We start from the raw sequence: 14,395 nt of genomic DNA, 5'->3' as shown, positions 1-14,395 counted from the left end.
CTCGGCACTCGTCTCTTCCCAAACCACCCCTGCTTCCAGTCCCTCTGGGGTCAGGGAGCCACTGCACTGGTGTGCAGGGCCCCAAGAGGGGGATAAATTCATCATTGTTGGGAATAAACTCATCAAGCTGGGGATAAACTCATCAGTGAGAGCGGGCAGGACTGAAAAACAGAGGAAGCAGAGGCAGCTCTGCTGGGTAACAGAGAGAGCAACTTCCCCAAGGAATCCATGTGATTAAAACATGGGTGAGGCAAAAAGACGAGAAGTCAGAGAAGTGGGACTGTGAAAGTCATGAAGAGAGGCAGGAGCTGCCAGGTAAACTGGCAAAATGAAACCAAAGGAGGCACGTGGGGAAGGACGTGCTAATTAAAACGGGTGTGCAAGGAATGAACACTTTGGTTGTGCTGCTCCTTCCCCACTGTGTGTCTTCCAGAAGGAGCTTGGAGTGCAGCTGTGAGGCCCACAGTGCTGCTGTGTCTGTGGCAGGTCAGTCATCCCTGTCCCCTCCCATGTCTGTCAGCACCAAGGAAGCTCCAGATCTCCTCTGAGACACAGCAGCAACCAGGCTGAGCTGGGGGGCATCAGCGCAGCAAAGAGTAACTGAGGTATCAAAGAATTCCCTTTTATCCCAACAGCATCATGGATATCAAAGGCACAAGTTCAAACAGCAGCATCCTCTGCCACTGTTGTAGCAGCACAACGTGTCACCCACTGGTTCAGGTTCTCTTCTCCCAAGAGCCACCAGTATGGAGGGGCTGGTTTGCCCGGTGTTCAGGCACTTTCTTCATCTGCATCCTCATCCTCTCGCTCCAGGCAGGGCCCCTGGTCAGCTCTCCAGGCTGTCACTCTGCTCCCCAAGAAGAGCATCCCTCTCCTCGTGGGCACTGGCTCTTCCTTTCCGATAGGCGAGGAACTGGAAGGAGATCTGAGGAGAGGTTAAGGTTCTTCACACACACAGGGGTGGATCTGTGCCATAAACTGGGTCTCACCACCTGCACAACGGCTGTTTGTGCCAGCAGAGGTGGAAACAGGACAATGCAAACAAAGGGCTGCAGCATTTCAGCTGTTACAACACCACAAATTACTCAGCTGCACTGGGGTGAGCAACCCCTGAGTAGCATCAACCCACCCTTCTCCTGCCTAACCCTGCCTGTTCCAGGGCAGGATCACTCCCTGCAAAGCCTTGCCAGTGGGATGCAAACCCAGAGGGAAGTTTCGGCAGGGAAAGGATACAACCACGTCAAGAGAAAGGACCCCCAGGCTGCCCACCAGCCAGGGCAGGTGGTGCAGGACATAGTCACCTTCTCCCTGGCCTGGCTCAGGGTTCTTCAGGAGGACACTGAGGCCGTAGAGAGAGTTCCCCAACATCACCAGGGCAAAGAGGGAGTAGGAGATCCCAGTGGTGGATTTCCTCTTGTACTGGGAATAGCAGGCACAAGAAGAGCAGCTTGGGTGCAGCTCTCCTAAATAAAGTGGTATTAATCATCCTCTCCCCGAAAAAAGAGAAGAGAAAAGGTGGTGACTCAATGCCAAGAGCCCTTTACTTCCCCTTTTACTTGTAAATAAGACAAAGACACACCCTCAAAGTATTGGTGGGTTAAAGGGGAGAAAAATAAATTGGGTTTTGGACCAGAAATACAGAAAAACATGAAATCATGAGAGACAGGGCCCTGGGAACTCTGAGCAAAAGGAAGGAAGAAGATCCCAGCAACCCCCTCGGAGGTGACATGTGAGGGCCCAGGGGGTGCCCAGGGCAGGCACTCACGTTGGTGTAGATCTGGGGCACTCGGGAGCACAGGTACAGCACGGAGGACACGGAGCCCACGGTGAATCCAATGATCTCACTCCTGGTGAAAGGCTGCAAGGAAAGGGGGAGGCAGGAGCAGCTCAGCAGTCACCCCATGGCCCTCAAATCCAGCCTCTGATCTCCCCAGCTCTCCCTCACTTGATAAGTCCTGTGATAATTACAACTGATTAGAGGAAAATATGTAGTCTGTTATTATTTCAAGCCCTTATAATGGGAATTGGGTTTATTTTCATTGCTTGGAGAGGTCCTTCACTACTGCCAGTGCAAAACTCTTCTGCAAACCTCCTTTTACTGTAGCAAATTGAGTTACCTTGCTGCACTTGCTTGCTTGCTTTCTTCAATTATATGTACATTCAAGAATAAAAGGGGAAAAGTCTCTCAAATTTCCTGAAAACAGGCTGTGGTTTAATGTGAATGAACATGGTTTAAATACCACATTTTTTAGAGAATGTCCATCCTATGCAGCTCCCTGAAATAATTTCTATTCACAAACATGGAAGTAGCAAATGTTACATTTGCTGAATCTTGAGCAGGCCCTGAAATGTCTGAAATCCTGCAGCAGACTGTCCCTGAATTTTGGAGCAATCTTTTAAGGTCTTTTTCCAGTGTCACCTTCTGAGACTGTAACACCCTAGAGAACAATTTGCTCTTAAAAGAGGAACAGAGAAGCCCCCAACCCCAAAATACACGGTGAGGTACAAGGTGTTTTTTGGCACTACTGGATGGGATCAAACCATCCAGCAGGACGTGCCCAGCCAGATGTTCTGTATCCCATCACCCAGATTTAGGAATTGGCTCACCTTTGATCCAGGATCATCCACATGAACTGACAGCAGAGACCTCCCTGGAAAGGTCCCTGTGCCCTCTGCGGAGGTGCCACTGCCCAGGAGGGAGAGGGTTGACACTGTTCCCATGGAGAGGAACACAAAGGCTGCATTGATTGGGGCAGTGACTGCAGGGAATCAAGGAGAGCCTGGTTAGGGAGAATCCCATCAACCCCCAACAGCCTCAGGGTAAAGCACCTCCAAGCTGTCTCTGAGCACTGAGGGACAGGGACAGGCTGCTGTGGGTGATTTATCTCCTACTGATGTGGCCAATTTCTACATTATCAGGCAGGAAACTGCTCCTATCTCGGTTTCTTTGGGTTTAGGCTCTTTAAAATCATCCCCTCTAGGAGATTTCACTGTCTTAACTCACAATAGGCACACTCAAATCCCTGCCGGAGCAAGCCCTGCTTCGGCTTATTTATTACTATTAATGTATTATTATTCAGTAATTATATTCAGTAAACAGGCTCCCCAGCTTAACAACACGATGTAGTTGATAGGCCAATATCAATTGGTTTAATAAGTTTACATGTCTTTAATAAGTTAAAGTTATCCTGGTCCCAAAGTGCCTGTTTGGAGTTCACAAAGCTGCTATGCTGAAAAATGGATTTGTTCTGTTTTCTCTGACTCTTTGAACCTTTCAAGAGCTGATAAGGTTCCCTTTTCACTCCAGTTGAACAGGGAGGAACTTCCCCATCATGTCAAGGATGGAGTTCTGACCCCAAACCAATCAGAAAACTTCCCCTTTTCCCTTGCAGCCCTGGCCTGAGTCAGGAGTTCTGTGGTTTCCAGCTCCGAGGTGGAGTCACCACCTACCTGTGGGTAAAGAACTTATTTCTGTGCCCAGTGCAACTCACAGGGGAGTTATTTTCAGCCTGGACACCATGGGGAGGTTTGCAGGGTCTGCAGAAGCCCCAGGCACAGCCTGTAGCTATTTGTTGGCTTTGGTTTTCCTGGGGGCTCAAATTATCCAAGTTAAAAAAGCCCAGCAAGCATCTAACAGCTGCATCTGCAAAGCATCTCTGCCCCTGGAATACCCCTGGGGATTCCCTCCCTTCCCAGCTCCACAGACAAGGTCAAGCCCCCCACACACACACCCCAACTCACATCTGGCCCCCCTGTTCTTCACCCTGTAGTAGCAGTAGAGCGAAAGCATCACCAGGTCGGCCAGCACGTAGTAAACAGCCGTGTAAACCTGCGGGGAGGGGACACTGGGGTGGGACAACAGCCTGGGGAGAGAGGGGAGCATCCCTCAGGGAAAAGAGGGAACAACCCTGAGGAGGAAAAGGAAACAATCCAAGGGGGTGAAGAAGGGAACATCCCAGGGAGAGAAGGGAGTAACCCCATGGGGGAGAAGAAGGAAACAACCCCAGGCAGGAAGAAGGGAGCAATCCTGGAGGAAAGAGAGAACATCCTGATGGGAGAAGGAAGCATCCTGGATTGTTTGGGTCTCTGTTCCCAGGGCTGAATTAAGCAGCCCATTCCTCCTCCCTGGAGCTCAGGGTGTGTGAGAGCCGGCCCAGCCCCAGGGGTTTGGTACCTGCAGGGGCAGCTGATCAGCCAGGAAGGAGCCGATGAGGTTCAGGAGGTCTCCTCCCAGCCATCCCAGCAGGAAGTATATGGAGAGAGCCCGGTCCATGATGCCTGTTTTGCAGGCTTGGTAAAACTGCCTGCAGAGAATTGGGCAGAGATACAAACATTGCCCCTGACTGGTTCAGCACTACCTGGGAACCATCCCCAGGGCTCCCTGTGGATCCCAAAGCCCTGGGGGAGGAAGGGGAAGCAGGGATTGCTCCTGCCCAGTCATGTGCTCCCCTGCAAACTGGGCAGGAGGGAGTGAGGAAAAGCCTGAGTCGGGATCCTCCCCCCTCTAGTTACGAAATAATGGAGCTGGAGCGTGACTCCCCACATCCCCCTCTGCCACGCTTGTCTCAGCACTTCCAAGAAGCCTGGAAACACTCCAGGCACACATATGACTGCCCTGAGCACATTGCAGGTGGCTTACGTGGGATATTCCGGCTGCCAAGCTCAGCAACAACAACGTAACAACTCCCCAGGCTTTGGGGCTGTGCTGCCTGCTCCTCTCCTCCTCTAACCCTAAACTGTCCAAGCCCTGATTGCTTCTGATGGGCAGATTTAATAATTCGGGCACCTGGTGCTGGAAGGTTGAGCTTTGCTGTCCCACGGGGAGGGCTGGGCTGGGATTTGGGATAGTACTCACGGGAAGGAGGCGGCTGCGAAGCAGAGGATGGAGACCAGCCCCAGGATAACGCTGGAGACGTCCCGGCCATCCTGGGCACACTCGTGGAACACCTCGAGGATCCAGCGGGAGCCGTTGGGACATTCCGAGAGATTCCCAAAGGGGACCCCCCTCCAGCGCCGCACAGCCATGGCCCAGGAATGCCAGTCCAGCAGGGAGCTGGGGGGAAATTTAATAATGCTGGGGAAAAATAGAGCTGCATGATGAAGAGGATTGGGGCTCCTCTGGATGCAGCTGGAAACTGGCTCGTGTTGGGAAAACGTATCATCAGTGGATAATACGCCTTTATTTGCCTTAATTTTGCATCGGGGATGAGAGGAGTGGGAAGGTTTTCGGCCTGGCAGGGTTTGGCATCAAAGGAGAAACAGAAGAAATAAAAGAAGAAATAAAATGAAAAAAAAAAAAAAAAAAAAAAAAAAAAAAAAAAAAAAAAAAAAAAAAAAAAAAAAAAAAAAAAAAAAAAAAAAAAAAAGAAAAATAAAAGTAAAAAAAAAAAGAAGAAAAAAGGAGGAAATAGAAAGAAATAAAGAAGAAAAAAGAAAAAGGGGAGAAAAAATTAAAAGAAAGAAGAAAAAAATAAGCAAAAAGAGAAAAATAAGAATAAAGAAACAAAAGAAAAAAAGATGAAGGAAAAAAAGGGGGGGGGGAGGAGAAAGAAGAACCGGGGGAAAAAAGAAGTCAAAAAAAGCAATACAAGAGAGGCAGCCGAAGTCCAGCCCGACATGTCCCCGCAGCACTGACACTCACCTCCCACCGACGCCGTTCGCCACTTGACTTTATTTTCCCTCGGAAACGCCTCTCTTTGGAGCCGGGAGGGCTGTCTGTGCCCCCGTTCCCCTCAGGGACCGCCGGCTCCCTCGGCCGCTCCCGCCCGGCGCCGCCGGCCCTGCCGGGAACTCGCCGGAATCTTTGTCCCCGAGATCCGCAGCTTTCCCGTGAAACCCGCGCCGTGTTTTTTCCACAGACGTGCTGCTTTCCCCCAGCCCCGCTGTCCCCAGCCTGGTTTCGGACAATCCCGGTGTTTTTTGCCCAAACTCGCTGTTTTTTTTGGCCAAACCGGCGGGTCCGGCCGCCCTGGGGGCGGGGCCGCGCCTGTGCCCGCGCACGCGCAATGGCGGTGCGGGCGGTGAGGGGGATGGCGGCCATGGCGGCCATGGCGGCGGGGGGCGTGCGGCCCGGGGTGATCCTGGGCACGATGGAGATGGGCCGGCGGGCAGGGCCCGAGGCGAGCGCCGAGCTGCTCCGCGCCTTCCTGAGCCGCCGCTACCGCCTTCTCGACACCGCCTTCATGTACGCGGGTGGGGAGTCCGAGCGCATCCTGGGCGCGCTGCTGGCGGGAGGCACCGAGCCTGGTACGGCGCGGGGCATGGGGGCTGCCCTGAGGGGAACGAGCTCCCTCGGGGCTCGGTACCTGAGGGCAGCGGTCTTTCCTGAGGAGAGGGGTCTTCCCTGAGGAGAACAGTCCTCCCTGTTAAGCTGACACCTTCTTTGAGGAGAAGGGACTTTGGACTCGTGCTTGAGGAGGGGGGTCTTCCATGTCGGGCTGAGACTGTCTTCGAGGAGGAAGGACTGCCTTGCGCCTTTTCCCTAAGGAGGAGCGTCTTCCATGAGGCGAATGACCCCCTAAGCAAAAGGAACTTGCCTCGGGACTTATTCCCTGAGGAGGATTCCCCCTGCCAGGCTGATGCCAGGTCTGAGGGGAAGAGATTCCCCTCTTAGTGCTGACCCCCAGACCTTGAGAAGCCCTTCCCTCTCCAGGGCAGTCCCTCAGTGCTCTGGGGAAGAGTCTCCCCTGCCAGGCCGACGTGGTTCCCGAGGAGAGGGACCTTCCCTGAAACACCTCAAAATCTTGGTTATGCCCATTATCCCTGTTTTCCTCCTGAAGGTAGAAATTCTTTGCTCATTCCTTCTTTCTCTGCCAGTGGAAGTGGCCACCAAGGCCAACCCTTGGGATGGGAAGACGCTGAAGCCGGAGAGTGTGCGTTCCCAGCTGGACACGTCCCTGGAGAGGCTGAAGAGGACAAGTGTGGAGCTCTTCTACCTCCACGCTCCCGACCACGGGACTCCCGTGGAGGAGACGCTGCGTGCCTGCAACGATCTGCACAGAGAAGTAAAGTGGGGAGTCTAAGCCTGAACAATCCTTGATTCCCTCCTTCCCACCCCTTTTTTTTAAACCAGGGCTGCTTGTTGTGCCCACTGCAGCTCTGGGTTTGTGCCCAGAGCAGAGCAGCTACTGCTCCACTGGGTGCTAACGTGGTGCACTTTGTTCCCTAAAGCTCTTGGAAGCCTCAGAACATCTGAACTTTGCTTTTGGCTGGGTTAGAATTACTGCTGGTAATGGGTGAAGAATTTCTGAATTGCATTAATCTAACTATGGCATTTAAATTAGAGGGTGTGAATTCCAAAGGAACAGAAAATGAGAAATATTTTTGTCAGGTCTTTATAGTCTCTTGGAAAAGGTGGACAGCAATGAGCACTCTGGACTAAAATTTGGTGACTCCTTTTCACTGTATGCATCTTGCACTGTCTGGGTCCAAATGAACTTTTAAACACTGGAACTGAATTCTCTTTTATTCCTCTGCAGGGAAAGTTTAAAGAACTTGGTCTGTCAAACTATGCAGCGTGGGAGGTGGCAGAAATCTGCACCATCTGCAAGTACAACAACTGGGTGATGCCAACTGTGTACCAGGTGAGAGATGGTATTGCTGTGGGGAAATACCTTGGATTTGGGGGTTCCCAAATCTTGGACCAACCCCTAGTGTGCCAGATATAAACAGAGAAGGAATCTGCTGCACTTAGTCTGGGAATTCCACTGAGGTTGGACAGGACCCTCAAGGTCATTGAGTTCACCCTGTGCCGGATCCCCAGCTTGTCCCCTAGCCCAGAGCACTGAGTGCCATGTCCAGTCCTTCCTTGGATGCCACCACCTCCCTGAGCAGCCCCTTCCAGTGCCTGACCAGCCTTTCCATGTCCTTTCAGGACACACATGATCAGGAAGCTGAGTGAGGTCACTGCTCAGGAACTCTTGAGTGTGTGTTCCTTGCTGGAGTCAGTGACTCCACCTCTGGGAAACTTCAATTTTTGCATTATTTGCAATCCTTCAGCGAGTCTGTTCCTAAACAAATCATCTTGTGTAACCTGAAGCCTCTCTCCTGGATAAGTCCTGTCAGGGAGGTGTGGGAGGAGGCTGCTGCTGTGCCCTGAGCTGGTGTTTGAAGCTGTGTCCCCCTCGGTGCAGGGAATGTACAATGCGACCACGCGCCAGGTGGAGGCCGAGCTCTTCCCCTGCCTGAGGCACTTTGGGCTGCGGTTCTACGCCTACAACCCCCTGGCAGGTACAGAGGGGGACAAAACCCTGGGAAATGGGGGCTGTGCAGAGCAGCCCAGCCCTGAACCTGCTGTTGCCCTTTGCAGGAGGGCTCCTGACCGGCAAGTACAAGTACGAGGACAAAGACACGCGCCAGCCTCCTGGGAGATTTTTTGGGAACGACTGGGCTCAGGCCTACAGGGACAGGTATTTTTTGAGCTGACAGACAAGGAAGGCTGCATTAAAAAAACACTAATCATCAGTTGAGAGGAAGCAGAATTAACCAAAGTTTGTGCAGGGATTGCATCAGCACACGTGGCTGGGGCCATGGCATGTGGCTGACCTTTGCAGTGTGGTTTTTATGTTCAGCTGCCCCACAACTTGCAGGGGTGATCGCAGAAGTCCTCAGAGGCTCTAAAGAGTTGTACAAAGCTTTCTTGTGGTTGGAATGTAGATGTCTGCAGGGCAATAAGGGTGATTTCTTTTCATGCAGGTACTGGAAAAAACACAATTTTGAGGGAATTGCCCTGGTAGAAAAGGCTCTGAAGGAGGCTTATGGCTCCAATCCCCCCAGCCTGGCCTCAGCTGCACTGCGCTGGCTCTACCACCACTCCAAACTGCAGGTGAGAGCTCAGCCTGACTAGAACCGACAGCCTGGGCGGTGCTGCCAGGGCTGTGCACACAATCAGGGACATTTCAGTGTGATTTACCCCTTTGATCTGCACATCCCGCGGGGTTGTGGCATTCCAAAGTGAGTATTGCTGTGTGGACTCTGCCAGACTGCTCAAGCGAGTCAGCTCTGTGTCCCCTGTGGTATTCTCTGTGCTTAGGATTGGAAGAAGTGGAAGATATTAAGTGCTAATTAGTGGGGTCTTGGCTTCCTACCCACTCAGCCTCCCTGCAAGGAAAGCACTTGCTCTTTCTTGGACTAGAAAACTAATGGTTATATTCCCCATTTCCCCCAGTGTTCCTGTAGCCCATCATTAAGTAGGACTTGGCAGTTTTTGAGGAGTTGGCACGACTTGGAGACGTCCTGGCCTTCTGACCAGAACTTGGTGGTGTCAGTTGTCTCAATCCTTGAGAGGTGAACCAGGTTTCTTTTGGGATTAGCAGCACCTCCTATCTCTTCCCAGGGTTCTCTTGGAGACGCAGTGATCATTGGGATGTCCAACATGGACCAGCTAGAGCAGAACCTCAACTCCAGCGAGGAGGGTCCCCTGCTCCCCGCCGTGGTGGAGGCGTTTGATGCAGCCTGGAACATGAGTGCCCACGACTGCCCCAACTACTTCCGTTAGGGGTTGGAGCAGGGATGGAACGCTGGCCACTAGAGCACAGGGCTCTGGAAGCACTGGCAAGGTACTGCCCACCCTGCCCTTTGATCCACAAGCCAATGGGTTGAGATTTCTCCTGAATTAATGAAGCTTTGCAGGATCCACAACTGCTGTTGTGCTGGGCTGTGCCTTAGTCCTTCTTCCCTCCCAGCCCTCCAGGTCCCCACAGCACCATAATTAAAGCTGCAGTTAATCAGGAAAGTGAACACAGCAATGGGGTGAAAGCCCCCATTCTGCTTTAATGTGAAATCTTAAATAATTATGTACAAGAATAAAACTTCTTTCTAACGCAGCTGCCATCTCTGACCGGTACCTGTAACCTGGCTGGCAGCACGTGCGGACTTGGAATCATAGAATCCCAGACTGGTTTGGGATGGGACCTTAAAGCTCATCTCATTACAGCCCCTGTCATGAGCAGGGGCACCTCCCACTAGCCCAGGTTGCTCAGAGCTCCATCCAGCCTGGTCCTGTACTCTTCCAGGAATAGGGCAAAATTCCAGGGATCAGAGAAATTATCTTCTTCTGTGTAAGAATAACAAACCCTCAGCATTTTCCCCACTCTGTTACATCGAAGTTGCATTAAATTTACACCCCTTCTTCCCAGTTTTCACATTTGATTGGAATTTCCTCAGATCCTGGGATACACAAGCAGTAACAGGCAGCAACAACAACTGTCTGAAGTTTTGTATACAGATTTATATATATATAAAAAAAACACATCATTTTTTACAAAGAGCACATTTGAGCTGATCATCCTTGTCCAGCTGCAAACAGGCCAGAGAAACATCCTCCTCTTTTTGTCTCTAAAATAGAGTAAAATTGCCTCGTGTCCACACTGCTAGTCCTCACTGCTGTCATCATCATTATCCTCTTCTTCCTCTGCTGTGTCTCCCACAAGCTTCTGGAAATCTCCTGTCTCAGAATTCCACACGAATTTGATGGTGACTTTAAACTCTGCCATCTCATAACCGAAGAGTTTCTAGGGAAGGACACAAATGTTTCCTGCGTTACTGTCTCTGTCCAGTTTAGCAAAACAGTCCAGACCACTTCCACGTGGGAAGTGCTGCAGAGCAGGAGCCAAAATAATTGCTGCTGAGTTTCAGGGGTTGCATTAATTAATTGTTTTGTATCAGGAAACAGGGCTGTTGTGTTACTCACCAGGACACGGGCCTGTTCCGGGGTGAGAACATCCCCCTCCTTGCAGACGTCATAATCCGAGAGCAGTGTCACCACCCCTGCAGGAACAAACCCCCTTCAACAGGCTCCCAGGTACTGGGTGACTCCCTGAAATGTGGGGTGCAGAGCCAAGACTCCCTCCCACACCACCCTTTGGAGCTTTCCACGCAATGTTAGTGCACCTCAAGGAGCTCAGTAAACCCCACATCTGGTTTCTGAACGGGTCAGTCCCAGCTGTTCCCACTGGAAAGGGACAGTGCTTTGGAAAAACCCTGTTGTTTGACTCATCCTTTGACATGAGTTTGGGAAGAACAGCACAAGAAGGACATAAGGAGTTCTAGCCTCGTCCCAATAAGGAGAATACCCATGGGATTTTTCCAGATCTAAATTCTCCTATTCAATGTTCTCCTGAGATCTCCCCTGCTCAGACAGACAGGGGCTGTCCTCCCCAGCTACCCCAGTACCTTTCTTCAGCGCCGTGGGCAATCCCAGCTGCCGGAGCTGCGGCTCCATGGAGTGTGGGAACTGCTCCAGGGGCCCCGTGTCCAGGCTCACCCCGTACGGCGCCTTGTTCCCAGCGCGGGCAAAGTCCAGCTCTCGGAACTTGGAGAACCACCTGGGGCAGGGGACGAGAGCTGCAGCTGCTCTGCCTGCAGCCCAGCACAGGTTCCCGTGGTGCCCAGAGGAGCTGTGGCTGCCCCTTCCCTGGAGGAGTCCAAGGCCAGGTTGGGCAGGGCTTGGAGCAGCCTGGGACAGTGGAAGGTGTCCCTGCCCATGGATGGGGTTGGGACTGGATGAGATCTAAGGTCCCTTCCAACCCAAACCTTTCCGTGATTCCCTGTTGTCACAGGGATGGCTGAGAAAATGGGTGGAAAACCCCATGACACCTCCCCTGCTTTGAGGGAGCATCAGGGAGGGCAGTGGTTACAGTGGTTACACGGTAACAAGGCTGTGCCAGGCTCTACTTACTCATCCACCTCCTCCCTGGTGCGGTTGGTGAAGAGGAGCCCGACCTCCCCTCTCAGGTGTTTGCTGACCTGGAAGAGAAGGAGCATCCACAGGGATCAGGCCGCACCAGGGACCCACCTGCAGTCCTGTACAGAAAGCTCTGGTAACAACAGACCCTTTGTGTCAGGACATGGATTCGATTCAAACACCCCCAGAAGGGTGGCCCAAGGAGCTCTGGTGTCCCAGGATGTTATTCCATTGTGGGGGGTAAGGCAGGTGCAGTTTCAGGATCCCCAGGAAACCTCAGTGCCCACCTTGTGCAGGTTCTCCTTGTACTCGCTGCTCGGCCCCCGTCCCAGCGCCACCATCATCACCTTGTTCTTGCCGAAGAAGATCCTGGAGCGGGAGGAGGGGGATGTCAGCCCCGGAGCTCACCCCTCTTGGGAATTCCCCCTTTCCAGCCCCTCCGCCCCCCCAACCTGCTGTGCTTCCATGCGTTCCGGACATCCTTGAGCTTGTTGTTCCTCATGTTGGCCACGGAGAACACGAAGATGTACTTGTAGGTGTCCACACAGCGGCGGAGCTGCGGGGGAGGCGTTACCGGGACAGGGCGTGGGAAGGAGGGGACGGGGACAGGGCCAGGGCCAGGGCCAGGGCCAGGGCCAGGGCCCCACTCACCTCGGTGATCAGCGCCTGCTTGGCTTCCAGCCCCTTCCGGGGCGTCCGCGTCAGGGAGACTGCGGGGAGCAGAGGATGCGTTAGGGTGGGATGGCAGGGACACGAGCACAGAAAGGGGATGAGGGGAGGGAGAAGGGCTGAGGGCCAGGCAGGGCAGGGGGAAGCGCTGAGGGCCGGGTAGGGGGAAGGGAGAAGGGAAGGGAGAAGGGCTGAGGGCACGGGGAAGGGCTAAGGGCCGGGCAGGGACTGGAGAAGCGCTGAGGGAAGGGAGAAGCGCTGAGGGCCGGAAGGGAGAAGGGAGAAGCGCTGAGGGTCGGGCAGCACCGTGGGCATGGGGAAGCGCTGAGGGCCGGGCAGGGCAGGGTGAGGGGTAGGGAGAAGGGCTGAGGGCCGAGTAGGGAGACGGGAGAAGGGCCGGGCAGGGACAAGGGCTGAGGGCCGGGAGAAGCGCCGAGGGCCGGGCCGGGCAGGGAGAAGGGCCGGGAGAAGCGCTAAGGGCCCGGCCCCGCTCTCACCCTTTCGGTCCCGCCGGGACTTGGGCATGGCTCCGCCGTGCTCTGAGGCCCCCGGGCGGCGCGCGGGCTGCCGGGAGCGGACAGGGCTGTCCCGCGCGCTGCCTGCGCGGGGAAAGGGGGGCGGTGCCGTGGGAGCGCGCAGGCAGCGCGCGGGGCAGCCCCAGGGCGCTGCGAGGCTCCCCGGGCGCCGGGGCCGCTGCGATGGCGGCTGGGCCGGGGTCGCTCCTGCCGCTCCTGCTCCCGCCGCTCCTCCTGCCGCTCCTCCTGCCTTTGGCCGCCGCCGTCTACGAGGACCAAGTGGGCAAGTTCGACTGGTAAGCGCCGGCGGTCCCGCCGCGCCGCGTGTCCCCTCCCGCGGGCAGGCCCCGCGGCCCTCCCGTGGCGGGTCCCGCCTCAGCGCCGCTCCCTCCGCTCCCCAGGAGGCAGCAGTACGTGGGGAAGCTCAAGTTCGCCTCCTTGGAGGCCTCGCAGGGCTCGAAGAAGCTCGTCGTGGCCACTGAGGAGAACGTGGTGGCCGCCCTGAACTCCCGGAGCGGCGAAATCCGTGAGTGCGGCCGGTTCGGGGCTGACGGGCCGCTCAAACTGTGCGGGTTTCACTGCTGAGGGGTGATCGCTGCCGGCTGTGCCTTGTCAGGCTGGGAGGGGACAGCCGGCGGGGCAGAGCTGTGCCCTAGAGCAGCTGGACTGTGCTCTGTACGAGCTTAAAAATAATAGGAAGGGATGTGTTTGGGGGGCAAATCTTGTTCTAGCTGGGCTCTATCTCCCCAGTGTGGCGCCACGTGGACAAGGGCACCGCGGAAGGAACGATCGATGCGATGCTGATCCATGGGCAGGGTAAGGGGCACGGGCCGGGGCTGGGATTGCCCCGGGGCTGTGGGAGCACGGGCTGGAGCTGCTCAGTTCGGGGCTCTGTTGCTCCGTGTGGACAGAGCCCCGCGGTCCTCCCCCGCAGATGCCGTCACTGTGTCCAACGGAGGGCGGATCCTGCGCTCCTGGGAGACTAACATCGGGGGGCTGAACTGGGAGACATCCCTGGACACTGGCAGGTGGGATTTGCTGGCTGTACTGGCTTCTTTTCCTTGTAGTGCTGGGCTGGGAAGGAATGAAGGAGGTCATGGACCTTCTCTGGACTTGCATTGTAGAGGAAGATTAGTTAAAGTTGCCAGAATAAGTTTTGGGTGAATTCTTTATGAATGCCTGACCTTGCACAGGATCACTGAGGCTAGAAAATCCCTCCCAGCCCATGGATCCCTCCTGTGTCCCATCCCCACCCTGTCCCCAGCCCAGAGCACTGAGTGCCACAGCCAGGCCTGCCTTGGACACCTCCAGGGCTGGGCACTCCAAACCTCCCTGGGCAGCCCCTGCCAGGGCCTGACCACCCTTTCCATGAGAAATTCCTGCTGCTGTCCCCCCTGCCCCTCCCCTGGCACAGCCTGAGGCTGTTCCCTCTCCTCCTGTCCCTGTTCCCTGGGAGCAGAGCCCGACCCCCCCCGGCTCCCCCCTCCTGTCAGGGATTGCAGAGCCAGAAGGTCCCCCCTGAGCCTCC

General features: G+C 54.7%; 4 protein-coding genes across 6 annotated transcripts in view; 2 read left to right on the top strand and 2 right to left on the bottom strand.

The window, feature by feature from the left end:
• Positions 1-606: 606 nt before the first annotated feature.
• On the bottom strand, positions 607-5,999 carry PQLC2 (PQ loop repeat containing 2). The gene is made up of 8 exons (XM_027901896.1): positions 5,642-5,999; positions 4,856-5,053; positions 4,175-4,304; positions 3,742-3,829; positions 2,608-2,759; positions 1,766-1,858; positions 1,234-1,419; positions 607-925 (listed from the first exon to the last, which is right to left on the bottom strand). The coding sequence occupies exons 2-8, from the start codon at positions 5,023-5,025 to the stop codon at positions 827-829; spliced, it is 918 nt and encodes a 305-aa protein (XP_027757697.1). The 5' UTR covers positions 5,026-5,053; positions 5,642-5,999; the 3' UTR covers positions 607-826.
• LOC114066861 (aflatoxin B1 aldehyde reductase member 2-like) lies at positions 5,991-9,821 on the top strand. The gene is made up of 7 exons (XM_027901894.1): positions 5,991-6,246; positions 6,817-7,004; positions 7,479-7,583; positions 8,133-8,229; positions 8,309-8,408; positions 8,695-8,824; positions 9,335-9,821. The coding sequence occupies exons 1-7, from the start codon at positions 6,006-6,008 to the stop codon at positions 9,494-9,496; spliced, it is 1,023 nt and encodes a 340-aa protein (XP_027757695.1). The 5' UTR covers positions 5,991-6,005; the 3' UTR covers positions 9,497-9,821.
• Positions 9,822-10,204: 383 nt separating this feature from the next.
• Positions 10,205-12,916, bottom strand: MRTO4 (MRT4 homolog, ribosome maturation factor). Of its 2 annotated transcripts, none has more exons than XM_027901897.1 (8): positions 12,850-12,916; positions 12,335-12,393; positions 12,136-12,239; positions 11,971-12,052; positions 11,678-11,745; positions 11,173-11,324; positions 10,691-10,767; positions 10,205-10,511 (listed from the first exon to the last, which is right to left on the bottom strand). In XM_027901897.1, the coding sequence occupies exons 1-8, from the start codon at positions 12,875-12,877 to the stop codon at positions 10,371-10,373; spliced, it is 711 nt and encodes a 236-aa protein (XP_027757698.1). In that variant the 5' UTR covers positions 12,878-12,916; the 3' UTR covers positions 10,205-10,370. The 2 variants fall into 2 exon arrangements, with proteins under 2 accessions (XP_027757698.1, XP_027757699.1); XM_027901898.1 differs by having other exon boundaries at positions 10,480-10,595.
• Positions 12,917-13,025: 109 nt separating this feature from the next.
• The window catches only part of EMC1 (ER membrane protein complex subunit 1), an 11,975-nt gene continuing 10,605 nt past the window's right edge, over positions 13,026-14,395 (top strand). For both annotated transcript variants that reach the window (XM_027901903.1, XM_027901902.1), the window contains exons 1-4: positions 13,026-13,163; positions 13,269-13,393; positions 13,618-13,683; positions 13,802-13,895. In XM_027901903.1, coding sequence (XP_027757704.1) covers positions 13,051-13,163; positions 13,269-13,393; positions 13,618-13,683; positions 13,802-13,895 — 398 coding nt within the window. In that variant the 5' untranslated portion in view covers positions 13,026-13,050. The remainder of the gene's footprint in view (positions 13,164-13,268; positions 13,394-13,617; positions 13,684-13,801; positions 13,896-14,395) is intronic.

Source organism: Empidonax traillii, unplaced genomic scaffold (genome assembly GCF_003031625.1).
Source record: "Empidonax traillii isolate 1590-97213 ecotype Southwest subspecies unplaced genomic scaffold, ASM303162v1 scaffold819:size405531, whole genome shotgun sequence".
Taxonomy (NCBI): Eukaryota; Metazoa; Chordata; class Aves; order Passeriformes; family Tyrannidae; genus Empidonax; species Empidonax traillii.
Note: the sequence above shows the minus strand (reverse complement) of the source record. Positions and strands in the feature narration are given on the sequence as shown.

Bases quoted from the DNA above. Each gene is read 5' to 3' on its own strand.
- PQLC2 (XM_027901896.1), bottom strand. From the start codon at position 5,025: ATGGCTGTGCGGCGCTGGAGGGGGGTCCCCTTTGGGAATCTCTCGGAA. The intron at 3,830-4,174 runs GTACCAAACCCC...CCCTCCCCGCAG, and splicing joins CTGATCAGCTGCCCCTGCAG to GTTTACACGGCTGTTTACTA. The intron at 926-1,233 runs GTATCCTTTCCC...ACCTCTCCTCAG, and splicing joins TCCTTTCTCTTGACGTGGTT to ATCTCCTTCCAGTTCCTCGC.
- LOC114066861 (XM_027901894.1), top strand. From the start codon at position 6,006: ATGGCGGTGCGGGCGGTGAGGGGGATGGCGGCCATGGCGGCCATGGCG. The intron at 7,005-7,478 runs GTAAAGTGGGGA...ATTCCTCTGCAG, and splicing joins GCAACGATCTGCACAGAGAA to GGAAAGTTTAAAGAACTTGG. The intron at 7,584-8,132 runs GTGAGAGATGGT...CCCTCGGTGCAG, and splicing joins TGATGCCAACTGTGTACCAG to GGAATGTACAATGCGACCAC.
- MRTO4 (XM_027901897.1), bottom strand. From the start codon at position 12,877: ATGCCCAAGTCCCGGCGGGACCGAAAGG. The intron at 12,240-12,334 runs GTGAGTGGGGCC...CCTCCCCCGCAG, and splicing joins AGCAGGCGCTGATCACCGAG to CTCCGCCGCTGTGTGGACAC. The intron at 11,325-11,677 runs GTAAGTAGAGCC...CCCCTGCCCCAG, and splicing joins ACCAGGGAGGAGGTGGATGA to GTGGTTCTCCAAGTTCCGAG.